The following is a 13,611-nucleotide window of genomic DNA, read 5'->3' on the forward strand; positions in this document are numbered from 1 at the left end:
CTTGACCTGGCGCGCGCCTTCGACTCCATCTCCTGGCCGTTCCTGTTCGATGTTCTGCGTTGCCACAGCTTCGGCGATCGCTTCCTCGACTGGATCGCCCTCCTTTTGTCGTCGGCCAGCACTAAAATCCTCCTCAACGGAGCCCCTGGACCTCCGATCTGGCATAGGTGTGGGCTGCGTCAAGGCGACCCCGTGTCCCCACAGCTCTTCGTCTTGGCTGTTGACACGTTGGGGAGGCTCTTCTACCACACCATCGAGCTCCGAGTCTTGCAACCACTCCATCCCCGCCGCGCCATACCGCCCATCTCCCTGTACGCGGATGATGTGATCCTCTTTTGCCACCCCACGCCAGGCGACATCACGGCGGTAAAGGAGATCTTGCGCCTTTTTGGGCGCGCATCGGGGTTCAAGGTCAACTATCAGAAGAGTGCCGCGGCCCTCATCCGAGGCGACACCGATGACGCTGCCCTTGTCACCGAGCGCCTGGGGTGCCCCATCGTCGACTTCCCGATCACGTACTTGGGCATCCCTCTCACGCTGCGTCGCCCCACCGCCACCCAGCTGCAGCCCGTCGTCGACAAGGTGGCCGGGCGGCTTCCCTCCTGGAAAGCCTGGCTCATGAACAAGGCTGGCCGGCTGGCCCTTGTCAAGGCCGTCCTGAGCGCTATCCCCGTCCACCGGCTCCTCGTGCTTGCGCCGCCAAAAAAGACCCTCAGGCTACTCGAGAAGATCGAGCGAGGTTTCCTTTGGGCTGGCCGCGCCGATGCCAATGGTGGCAACTGCCATGTCAACTGGCGGCGCGTATGTCGCCCTATCCAGCTCGGTAGCCTTGGCGTGCACGACCTCGAGTGCACCGGTCTCGCCCTGCGCACCCGCTGGCTTTGGCTCAACCGCGACATCGATGAGAGGGCTTGGCACGGCCTCGACCTGCAGTTCTCGCATGAGGAGCGGGCTTTCTTCTTCGCGTCCACCACCATGACGATCGGGAACGGGCTGCGCGCCCTCTTTTGGGAGGACCGTTGGATCAATGGCCGCGCCGTTAGCGAGATCGCACCTCTCCTCTACGCTTGCATCCCCAAATGACGCCGCAAGTCCAGAACCGTCGCCGACGGCCTCCACGCAAACCATTGGGCTACCGACATACAGGGCACGGTTGGTATCCCGGAGATTGGTGAATACCTCTGCCTCTGGCGCCTGATTGCCCAAACCAATCTCCACGGCGCGCCGGACCGCCTCCGCTGGAAGTGGACCGAGGATGGCGCGTACTCAGCCAAGTCGGCCTACCTCGCCACCTTCCACGGTTCCGCCCACTGCCAGGCCTGGAGGCTTACCTGGAAGTGCTGGGCGCCACCACGGATGCGCTTCTTCCACTGGCTTGCGAGCCTCGACCGCTGCTGGACTGCCGACCGCCTAGCGAGCCGTAACCTGCCTCACCCACCCTGCTGTCCGCTCTGCGATCAAGCCCCAGAGACACCGCACCACCTTCTCCTGGGATGCCCCTTCGCTCGTCAGGTGTGGCATGAGATCCTCTCGTGGCTGTGCCTCCCGTGTCCACCACCCAACAACGATGTCTCGCTTCACGACTGGTGGCGCTTGGCTAAACGGAATGCGCCCAAGCCGATGCACAAAGGCCTCGCCTCCGCCACTCTGCTCGTGCCATGGATGATCTGGAAACATCGCAATGGCTGCGTTTTCGAGGGAGACCGCCCTTCGGTCACCTCCCTGATTGCCACGATCAAGGCTGAGGCTGCCCTTTGGGCCAGAGCTGGGGCCCTTGGCCTCCGCGTCATCCTGCCCCAAACCTGGGATGTTCACTAATGCCCTTGTATTTGCCCTACAACTCCCTCCTAGGAGGATTGTTACAAACCCCTTCTTTTCAATACAATGAAACGTAAATCTTCTGCGTTTTCTCGAAAAAAAGAACTAAAATTCATTGAGATACATCCATTTTTGTTGCAAGTAATTTCGGCCCCGAATTACTTGTCTCAGAAATGGATGTATCTAAAACTAAACCACATCTAGATACATTAATTTTCAACAAGTAATTCCGGACAGAGAGGGTACAAAACAATGGGATGTAGGGGCTCAAAATACATCAGCTGATCAAGGATACAACATAGGGAAACCCGAGTTCCCCAGTCACACCGTGCAAGAAAGTGATTGCATGTATTATAATTTGTATACGAAATGCATAAATATACTGAATGGCTCGTAAGTAGCTGATTCGAAATAGTGGGGTGTCATACATTGGATGGACCCATGAACACGGATCTACAATCAATTACAACAGGATGAGGTTTGATCTAATGTAGGGACTCCCAGGAGTAGCTTCTTTTTGTTCCGTATGTACTCTTGAGCTGGGGATTCCTACATCTCTTTTTTTCTCTGTGTGTGTGTGTGCGTGTGTGTGTGTGTGTGTGTGTGTGTGTGTGTGTGTGTGTGTGTTTGGTTTGGTGCTTTATTCAAGGACTTCTCCCACATATTCCCGGACAACAATTTTCAGGAAGAAAATAACCAAGCATTGTGGCCTTTTAATTACCTTGGTTAATACTGCGAGTAAGACCGACGTCTGATACTAAGTTAAAAATTATTCCCTACATTCAACTGTAAACCGTACTATCCATGACTTGAAAAGATCAGATACTCGTATACATGTCTAGATACATCCGTATCTAGATAAATCCAAGTCAATTAAGACGAGTAATTTGGAATAGAGGGAGTAAAAGAGACAAATACTTCCTAACTTGCTTCCTTTTCAGACATGTCTGTTTCATAGCTATGCTCATGTAGTAACGATGCAGAAATGTCCTATGCCCTTAGTGTCTTAAGCTCTATGTAAGTGAGGGAACACGATACTCCCTCTGGTCCTTTTTACTCTGCATATTAGAATCCTCTGAAGTCAAACTTCACAAAGTTTGACCGTATCTATACGAAAAAATATCAACATCTGCCATGCTAAAATTATACAATATGAAATTTTAAGTCATGACACATCTATTGATATTGATTTCAGATTGTGAATGTTGGTACTTTTTTCTATAAAGTTGGTCAAACTTTATGAGGCTTGACTTCAATCAAATCTTATATGCAAACTAAAAAGGACCGGAGGGAGTATATACTAATCCAACAATGAAAAGTGGCCTTGGTACCTCTGATAGTAGACTAAATAGAGATCCTGGATTCATGAGTCAAGTTATAAGCCATGTATCTTGAAATAGGGGTCTGAGTTCTGCATGAACCGAGAATTACTGTTATTGAACCTGACTAAATGTGAGTGTACTTCATTACTTTTATCAACCATGGCTTGATAATAATTTTTTTTTGCTCTAGAGCTCATATAGCAGCATATTAGGATTTGCGGTTAGTGCATAAGTGAGAAATTACACTCCAAATTAAGTGCCTACATGAGAAATTACACTCCAAAAATCGTTTCCAATATTGTTTTGATTATATTAAAATTTTGGAACTTGCCTTTAGTGATGCTTGTAACAGATGAGTATACCCCAAAATTTACATTGACTTCAAGGCAAAGGGAAGAGATCACTTCCTATACAAGAGATTGCTACTAATTGTTTTTGACGGGCAGACATTCCTACTAATAAAGCTACATAATAAAGCCACAAGCGGAAGTTCGTTGGTGCTCCCAGGAGCACGTGCTCCTGCGCATGAAAATATTTTCAGAATGTAAAAAAATAATCAACAAGAAGTCCATGTGTTCTTTGTCACATCCGAATGCTACATACAAATTTATAGGCAAAAAGATTAAACATTTTGGCCTGTGAAAAAAGAACAAAATAAACACCAAATATTACCCCAAAATGTCACGCAAAATTTATTTTTTCCACCGAAGAAACGCCCCTGCTCCATCTCTCATGAAAATTTGCAAAGATACTTGTGACACTAACACAAACATCTAAAAAAATTCAGAACTTTTTGAAAACATTCACTATATTTTTTTATTATTATTCACGAGGGACCGTGCGCTACCGGGAGCCAAAACGCCATTCAAGCCGAAGCCACGTTTTCCTATTACCAGGAGTACGCACGCACGAACGTAAGTAGAAATGGCAGCTCGGCAGACCATAGTATCAAGGAAACCGTACTAAATTTCAGTAGTTAGACATGAAAAATATGTTTGTAACCCCGCAAAAAAAATATGTTTGTAACCCATATGTGTTACAACACAGCCATAGTACGCAGAAATATCATGAACCACTTTGAAATATATAGATGAAGCTTGATTCTAGGATTACATTAACAGTTATGCAGCTCGTGTTTTGCTATTGATCTCCATTTAATTGTGTTCCAAGATGAGAACCAACCTGTATGATGATGTGTCAGTAGTTCACTATATGATTCCTAAAGACGGGCATCAAAATCTTATATGAATTTCATTGCATCTCTATAAAATTCCCTTATGGGCATTAGTCCTTTGGACAATACAACACCAAAAGGAAAATGATGGATACGTCGGAGGAATTTCTTTCATTCTATCAGGACACATCTCTACGATATTGCTGCGTTCCACTTCCTAAAAATAATGTTCACAGTTCAAACTTAAAATATGTCATGACATCATGCCTTTCTAGAAATGGAAGAGGCAACCTTGATTAACAATCCTCAGGTGCTACTACTTTTTACACCATAAGACTGATTGTGCTTCTTCAAAACGTGCAAGATAGGTCTGTATTTCCTCGATTACTCAGGGAGAAGACATCAAGAAAGCAACCTACCTGAACATCATGGTAATATAAATTAGTCGGACTATAACCAACACCTCAACACTTTATCCGTAGTATATACTATAACAGTGAGTATTTCTAATCAAGCAACCAATTTCAAAAAAAGATGGCAGGAAAAATATGTTCAAAATACTTAGTGATTGTCTTCGGAAAAAAATCTTAATGATTGGCTTTCCATCTCAGGTACTCAACCATGTTGTGTACTACCATGAGCCACAACTTATGCTACATATTACACAGGTGTTGATCATTTTTCAATCCTAAAGTATTATTGTTGTTCAGATCAAAGATAAAAATAATTACTTGACAACCCTCTTCTCATAAAAAGCACTGAAAATCAGAGTGCACGATATCCCTTGAACAGGATTTTCTTGGTATGAAGATCAATTAATCACAGGAAAAAATGCCATGGTGCAAACCTATATATAGAAGTACCTCATTTAGTATCATAAACTGAGAAGGCTCTACTAATTAGAATGCACATACCTGGCCCCAAATTTCAGATGTGACATGAAGAAACTGCATGCACCCAAGACTGAAAACTACAGAAAAAACTTCAAAGAAACTATGAAGAGACATTTTTCAAGTATGGAGTTTTCTCAAAGCAGAAATGAATGGAAGAAACATAGAAAGAGTGAAGCTGCAATGAACATCATTTTGGTTTCTACAGAATGCATTATATGTTATATCACAGATTCAAGAAATAACCATAAAAGATGTAAAACATTGTAGCAGATTACTCTCCGTCCAACCATCCTTCTAGTCCACTTGCTCCCTTGTAGACATTAACACAAATACACGTTGGCATGAACAAAAAGTAGCACATCCACGGGGATTAAATCAATCAAGCTAATGCTGAAAAAAAATCAATCAAGCTAGCTCCATTAACAAAAAGTAGAACTTGTCCTCCATTCAGTATATTTTGGTGTATAAATAAAATGCACAGAGAGCATCGGGGTTGGGCTGAGCATACAGACCTTGCCGCCACTGGAGGCGATGGAGCTGAGATGCTTCGTGATGCTTGCCATCCATTTGCTGCTACAACCTGAGAGTGAGAAGGGTGGATAGCACATCCAAGAACTGCAGTAGGAAAGACTGATCGCCAACAGATAATAAAATTCAGACACTAAAAAGGGTGTATGTATTTTGTGAGGAATGGTTGGTATTAGAGCTAGGCAAATATTGCAGGACAACTATTCTAATTGAAAGTATGTTGCAAGAAATGGTACTGCACAACGGAAGTCGAACATGCAACTGTCTGCTCTTAGGTTTCAACTCATTTTAAGCTGCACTTATTCAGAAAAGCATGCAAATAATAGCCTGTATATACAGAGCAACACCACCTCAGTTCTATAACTTCAGTAATAAGGTTCTTCTTTATTCAGAGATGTACATGTAAACTTGTACAATTAACGGAAAAATGCATGTGATAGCAGGTAGAACTACTGTTCTAATAATCTCTCATAGTCACGTGCTCGTGCTATGAGATATAATTCTAAGAAACTACTAATTGTCTCTGAAAGTAAGGATATACGGCAGCTGGAACCTGCTATGTACAATGGCATGAACCCACTTGCATGCTACTACAATACATGTACTTCCTCTGAAATTAGATGTAGAGCACACTAAATTTCTCACAAACTTCTAATTATCTCTATAAACAAGGATATGCAGCTCCGCGATGTCGATCATGAGCTTGTAGAAGAGCCTCCCATCTCTGTCCTGCAAACACAGTAATGGAACAATTAACTGAAATGCATTCTAAATTTTCCTCAGAAGAAGATGCATGCATGACTTGAGAGGGAGCTGACCTGAAGACCCATGAGCCTATAGCGTGCGGGTGCGATATGTTCTGTAGCAGCCGCTTCTCCCGACATTCATGGGGAGGACGACCGGAAGCAGCAGGACTCATAGAGCCCTGTGTGGACTTCTCTTTTTTGCTTTATCCATTGATCTGTTCGAAGATTCCATGGAGCACCCTAGAAAGGAAGTCATAGTAAGTTTAGCAGATGGTTCTACATGAACAATTGTGCCTAACAACCTTGATGTATTAAATATGCTTGTTGTGTAGAGCTCAATTGCCTCATCCATGAAGTTCATACCAAACAAGGGTTAAGGCAGAGTCCATTTTACACTGCATCCTATTTCCTATGGAGGGCTTCCTGACAGTAAATCTCTCTTTTAACATATTTCCAGGCTGCAATCCACCAGTAGCATGAGCCTCATTGCATAAGCAGACATATCACAGAAGGAACATGTAAAGAAAAAGAATTGTGCTTGGGATGGAACACGCATATAACCTTTGATCATCTATCATCAACACTATAAGAGGAAACATGTCATCAAACTTTGCAGCGGAAATCATAAACATGATAATAAGAGAATAACTAAGTTAATAAAGAGAAAAATGAATGTGGAAACAATATATGGTGCATGGTTGAGGGAAGTCCTTTTGATCTATTAATGGTGAAGTCAAATATCTTGGAAGAACACAAAATTAGGAGTATAGCAACACAGCTTCTGGATAGAACGTATTTTCTTTTACCTACAGCCGTCAAAACATTACGTCAAACACTTGGTGGGCGTTGGAACAGTCAACTTGCAGGGCAGTGGGCAGCCGCGTCTAGACTCCAGAGCGATGCTCGATCCATGGCGAGTCCCTCCATGTTGAGCTCCCCGCGCAGGGGCAGCAGAAAGCCACCGAAAGTGGTGGGTGAGGCATGGTGTCATGGGACTGGCCATGATCGTCAGTGCCCTCGTTCTCGTCCCACATGTGGAGGCCCACCGGCTGTAGCGGGGACAGGGTACAGGGAGTGATCTAGGCACGTACAGGAGACACCGGAGGAAGGTGCAGAGCGCCGGCGACAGTACCGTCGAGTCCCATGGCGAGCCACCGCGCCGTGCAACCAAAGGTTGGCCGTCGTCTCTGTCGCGAGGGCAGCATGTAGCACATCAGGGAGGGGTAGAAGAGGTTAGAAGGAGCAGAGGAGGTTGGGGGATCCATGGTCATGGCAGCTCCTCACCTTGGCACACTCCGGCCAGGGCGGATGAAGGGAACAGGAGCTCGGCTGTGGAGCGGGGAGGAAGGTGAGGCGGAGCGAAGGAAGTCTATTTATAGTCTTGTTCGGCGGTGCCGTGGTGGCCTTGACATCGACGAGGCCTCTCTCGAAGTACCTATTGCTAGCGATTTCAGCGACGACCGACTATACGAACGTACTAACAAACCAGTCAATTACAATCTATAGTCAACAGCCAAACTTTGACCATCTATCCACGGCAAAATCGCTAAACGCATCCAGAAGCGCACCCCGCTAGCTCCCCCACAAATTAACGTGTCACTACCCTATTGGCCCGATTTTTACTAATAGAAAAAAGTCAAAAAAAAAACCTGATAAACTAAACCTGGCCAGGTTTAGTATATTTAGAATATCCAATCCTTTCCACAACGGCAGTAGCAGTGTCTTTGTTGTATAATTTCTCTGCTGTATAGCTCTTTCTTTAGTTTTTATCTGGATTAGCTTCTTGTTAAAAAATTAAAAAATGAAACCGAGATTGTTTTTAATTATAATCCAATTCGTTTATACTTTATAGCGCAACAACACCATTCCTCTTACATTTTCAACCACGATAACACGCAGCCACTAGTTACTCCTAGCATAGTTTAGCTCATTATAACGGAATATGGAGGATGACTGAGAGATTGTCACTAGACCCATCACTCCAACTTCCCTATTGTAATTGTAACCTGACAAACTGGCTAGCATTGGTTTCAGTTCAGACGAGCTTGTAGCCGGTGACCCAGACGTTTGCCGGCGGCGCGGCGTGCGCGTACTCGAACGTGACGCTCCCGCCGGCGGGCACCGACGGGGCCGTGTCCGGGAGCAGGTGGCCATACCGATTCTTGTCGAGCCCCGTCACCGGGCCGTAGAGCTCGGCGATGCCGAGGTACAGCTCGTGCACCGTCTTGTTCACCGACCTGTTGGTCACCGTCACCGCGTACCGGTGGTACGTCCGGCCCTTCTCCGTCCATGACGCCGTCGCGTTCTGCTCGATCACGATCGGTGACGCGTGCTCACCTTGATCGGCCGCTGCAACGCGCACATGGTGAAGAATCAAACTCTGATTGGGTTGTAAAAACACAAGCCTGTCTCTGAACTGAATCTAGAAAGCCATGATGTTAGGTAGATTATTACCAGCAGAAAGAGATGGCACTACTGAGGTCTGGTTGTCAAGCCCTGCAAGAACAGAATATCAAATGATGCTTGGTGCCTGAGATAATAACTTCTGAAAAATTGGGTACGTACCATCTGGAATTGACTGATCAAACCGGCGGCCGGCGGCGAGCCGAGCGAGCACGCCCATGAACGGCGCGTTGTTGTAGGTGGGCGCCTCGGTCTGCTTGTAGTTGTTCCTGTCGTCGACGAAGTTGTCGAACTCGTCCGGCCCGCCAACGATGGCGCCCTCGAGCAGGTTCGGGTTGCTGGACTTGCGGGGATACCAGATCGCGTACCCGGCCTTGCAGGCCACGAACGACGGGTTGGACTTGAAGGACACGATGGACGCGCCGCGGTGGTGCGCCTCCAGCGGGTAAATGAAGCCGTACCCGACCATGTAGCTCGTCGCCCTCGGGTTGCTCCCCAGGACGTAGTCCACCTGGGACTTGGCGAACGCCATGATCTGCGCGGGCGACGCCGCCCCGGCCGGGCACCACACGGCGGCCTGCCGGGCGGCGGCGAGGCTGTCTGAGTAGGCGGCCAGGAGGAACGACCCGCTGGTCACGTACTGGAGGTTGTTCCACTGCTGGTGATACAAGAGGCCGCCGGGCGTCCGCTTGACGTTGCCGTAGCCCTGCTTGCCGAGGGTCGCGCACACGAAGAAGTCGGCCTTCTGCCGGTACCGCTGCAGCACGGCTGCGTGCCTGCCGGCTCTGCCTTGCAGTAGGATCTTGGCGGCGAGGACCTGCACACCGGCGTACTTGATGTCCCAGCTGAACATGGCGGTGGACCAGCCCGTGCCGCCCATCGCGTCCGCGTTGTTAGCAAGGTAGTCCAGGTAGCGCCGGTCGTCGGTCGCCTGGAACAGCCACGCCGCCGCCCACAGCAGCTCGTCCTGAAACCGCACCACTCGGATTAATTACCAGATCAAGACGGGATGCCAAATGTTGAACATGCATGGCGGAGTGTCCATCTGATCTGATTGCTTACGCTGTATCCGCTGACTGACTGGTAATAGTTCCTCGCCAAAGGGATGCTGGCGTCGTACCTTCCCCGGTACTTGTCGGCGAAGTCAAACAGCTGAGCCATCCACCAATGGTGCCAAGAAACATCAGGATCAACTATTGGATCATTTCAGCATGGATGGTTAGTTTAGAACGGACAAACCTGCTTGGAGTGTTGCAGGAGCAGGTTCGCGTATCCCGGGTTGGAGCGGCGGAACACGAGCGACGCTGCGGCCATTGCGGCGGCGGTCTCTCCGGCGAGGTCGGAGCCCGGGCGCTGGGGGTCGAGGCGGTACGCCTGACGGCTCGTCGTCATCTCCTCCGGCCGCTGCCAGCAGAAGTGGTCGGAGTCACCGTCTCCCACCTGCACAAGAATCCGTTCGAAATGCGTACACTTGGTCAGCTACCGACTACGCGTATGACCTCGTAAACCCGACGTGCATGCACTCGAGTGCTTCAGAAAAGTAAGTACGAATTACCTCTCCGTAGAGCACGTTGGCCTCCGGGTGCGCCTTGACGAAGTAGTCGGTGCCCCACTTGATGGCCTCCAGGGCGTTGCCGAGCTCGCCGGCCGCCTGCATCTGCCTGCCGTACTCGAGGACGCTCCACGACATCATGGTCACCGTGAATGCCATCGGCAGCCCGAACTTGACGTTGTCGCCGGCGTCGTAGTAGCCGCCCGTAAGGTCCACCTGGGTTGGAAAATGCAGAAGTTAATGTTGATACTGGTACATAGATTAATTAGTTGCACCCAGATTTGAGATTTCCAGTAGGCAGCTGCATACCCCGTTGGCCTTCCCGTCGTGTAGACCGGAGTTGGACCTCCAGACGACCCTTTGGCTGGCGGGGAGCACGCCGGACCGCTGGGCCTCGAGGAAGAGGATGCTCTTGGCCAGCGCCTCGCGGTAGTTCTGGGTGGTGCGGCCACCCGCGCAGTACGCCACCTGTGCCATGGCGGAAAGGACCAAGCCAACGAGGAGACCCATGGCTATGGCTGGTTGGTTGAAGGCCATGAGGCTAGCAAAAGAGGGAATGCCACACTGTGTAGTGCTTTGGATGGGAGCTCTGGAGCGCGAGGGCATGTGTATTTATAGCGTGTCCCGTCGGGAGGAAGAGGACGCCAGGACGGCGCTCAAAGGTGGCGGAGGTCTGGTTTTTTAATCTGTTGGCTATCTAAATGGTGACTGCACAAATGAAAAAGCGCACACTAAATATTTGAAAGCAAATGAGACAGATCGTGCACATCTCAAAATCATATCTATAGTTCTACAAATAAACAATGAATGCACCCTAATTTCTTCGGTTTTGAAATAGAGTATCCGAGTTTCATGATTTCATGACATAAAACGAGCACTTCCTCCAATCTGAATTAATTGACGCAGCCTCTATATAATGTCTATTTTACATTGTATAGAGATTGCATCAATTAATTTGGATCTGAGGGAGTATTAAAACTAATTAAGTAATGATAGAATATCATAAAAAATAGATATGTGGTACCAGATCTTGAAAAAAATACGAAGTTGTAGGTCATCTAAAGTTTTATTATTGGGGTGTTACATAAATGGACCGACCCTGGTTCGGACGTTCGGTTTGGGCTGAGCCTCAGGCTGGGTCACGTATGTGGGCTATATTACTCTATAGATGTTTCTTTCTACATTTTAAAGAGCATCTATTGTAGTTTTGGACCTAAGCACCAGGCTAAAGCCCAGGCTACCATGGGTGCAGGTCCGTCCCTGGTTCCAAGCTGGACCGGCTAAGGAATAGGGTTGGTAGGGTTGATTTTGACCACGTAGAATTAAAGATCAATGAAAACCTGATATAACTCAAACACATGGAGGAGATCATGTGGAGATAGGGAGCTCGCAAAGAATGGTTATGAACGGGTGATAAAACATGTACTTCTTTCATTACAGAGCTAATAAGAGGAGCAAGAGAAACATTTTTTAAAGCCTTGCTGATGCGAATGGTCTGGTAATTGAAGACACAGTTCAGATGGAAGTTCTGATTACTAAATTCGATGCAAATGTTTTCCAGACAGAGGGTGTATCTAAGCAGTTCCAATTAAGGTTACAGAGGCTATGACCTCAGTTCTCACAGTGTCTTACTTCCAAGAGGTGAGAATATCTCTTTTTCAAATGTTTCCTTTAAAATCTCTGTGTCCAAACATTTATCCATCCCCCAAAAATTAGAACAAATGGGACATGTGTGAAGATGATGTTACTAATGTCGTTTTGCGCATAGTGTAAGGGGTTGATAGTCCAGAGTCTATAGCGCCATTATCGTGCTCATCCCAAAGGCAGTTAACCCCTCCACTTTGTCATAGTTTCGTCCAACAAGCCTTTGTAATGTCCTATACAAGATATCCTCCAAGTCATTGCAAACGCTTGAAGCAAATTATATTGGGAATCATTTTAGAGGAGTAATCTGCCTTTGGACAGGACGTTTAATTGCTGATAATATAATTTCTGCTTATGAATGTTTGCATTTCATGAAAATAAATAGGGCAAGGAAGCACATGTTATGTGCTCTCAAATTAGACATGTTGAAGGCATATGACCGGGGGGTGGTTTTATCTTCAGACAATCACAGAGAAACTTTGATTCAATCATCAGTGGATTTTTGTAGTGATGGGTATGGTGGGCTCAGTCTCTTTCTCAGTTATGTTAATGGTAAAAAAAACTAGATGGACTCAAACCATCAAGACGTATCCGCCAGGGATATCCTCTTTTACCCTGTCTCTTCTTATTGGCAAAAAGGCACTTTTGTGCCTCCTCGAAGCTAATGATCAGTCATCGAATTTGTGTGGAAGCAAAGTGGAGGAATCTATGCAGTGAGCCATTTACATTTTTCAGATGATAGTATGTTGTTTTTAAAAAGCAAGTCACGAAGGGCGGCAAAGCTACCATACCTATTGGATATATATTTCAATGCTTCAGGTCGGAGAATTAACCTTGAAAAGTCTTTAGTTTTTTCATAATGGATAACCAAAAGAGAGGAGGCAAAGCTCTCACTGAATGTCACAAATGAATCCCTAAGTGAAAAGTAGTTAGGCGTGCCTTCATGATGTAGGGATATCCAAGCATGGTACTTCTAAATACCACAAGGACATAATTTGCAAAAAGGTCCAAGGGTGGCTAGATAAACTTTTATCTGCAAGAGGCAAGGAGGTTTTGGTTAAATATGTTGTCCAAGTCATACCAGTGTACTCCATGGCATGTTTCAAACTCCCGAGGGATTTGTGCGAGCATATAAATTCCGTCATTTGAAATTTATGGTAGGGAAGTAAATGGGGAGCAAGAAAAGTGGCATGGGTATATCTTGGGAGGTTATGACTAGACAAAGATTCATGGGAGGTGTTGGGTTTCGTGATTTGGAACTTTTCAACTTTCTTTGTAGGCTAGATAGGCATGGAGTGTGCTTATGTGCAAGAATTTGAAAAGTGTTTAATTCCCTCATACCAAAATTCATGATGCAAATTTGGGAATCCATCCATCGCATGTGTGGACACCAATTCTGGAGGGTCGAGATGTTCTAGCATAGAACCCTATTAAGAGAATAGAATATAGTGTAAGCACTAACATTTGGAGCCACAACTAGCTCCCGCCGGAGAGCTTTATGCGGCCGATCACTATTCCACCTATTGATGGC

General features: G+C 46.8%; 1 protein-coding gene and 1 long non-coding RNA gene across 3 annotated transcripts; both read right to left on the reverse strand.

The window, feature by feature from the left end:
* Positions 1–4,251: 4,251 nt before the first annotated feature.
* LOC125543256 lies at positions 4,252–7,883 on the reverse strand. 2 transcript variants are annotated; one of them, XR_007298361.1, is made up of 3 exons: positions 7,288–7,841; positions 6,554–6,721; positions 4,252–6,464 (listed from the first exon to the last, which is right to left on the reverse strand). It is a non-coding gene; the product is annotated as an uncharacterized LOC125543256 (long non-coding RNA). The 2 variants fall into 2 exon arrangements; XR_007298360.1 differs by having other exon boundaries at positions 4,253–6,464; positions 6,554–7,668; positions 7,766–7,883.
* Positions 7,884–8,316: 433 nt separating this feature from the next.
* LOC125543255 (endoglucanase 2-like) lies at positions 8,317–11,000 on the reverse strand. The gene is made up of 7 exons (XM_048706547.1): positions 10,746–11,000; positions 10,440–10,652; positions 10,124–10,324; positions 9,947–10,036; positions 9,047–9,851; positions 8,936–8,977; positions 8,317–8,830 (listed from the first exon to the last, which is right to left on the reverse strand). The coding sequence occupies exons 1-7, from the start codon at positions 10,971–10,973 to the stop codon at positions 8,517–8,519; spliced, it is 1,893 nt and encodes a 630-aa protein (XP_048562504.1). The 5' UTR covers positions 10,974–11,000; the 3' UTR covers positions 8,317–8,516.
* Between the last annotated feature and the right edge of the window lie 2,611 nt (positions 11,001–13,611).

This window comes from Triticum urartu, chromosome 3 (genome assembly GCF_003073215.2).
Source record: "Triticum urartu cultivar G1812 chromosome 3, Tu2.1, whole genome shotgun sequence".
In the NCBI taxonomy this organism is placed as follows: Eukaryota; Viridiplantae; Streptophyta; class Magnoliopsida; order Poales; family Poaceae; genus Triticum; species Triticum urartu.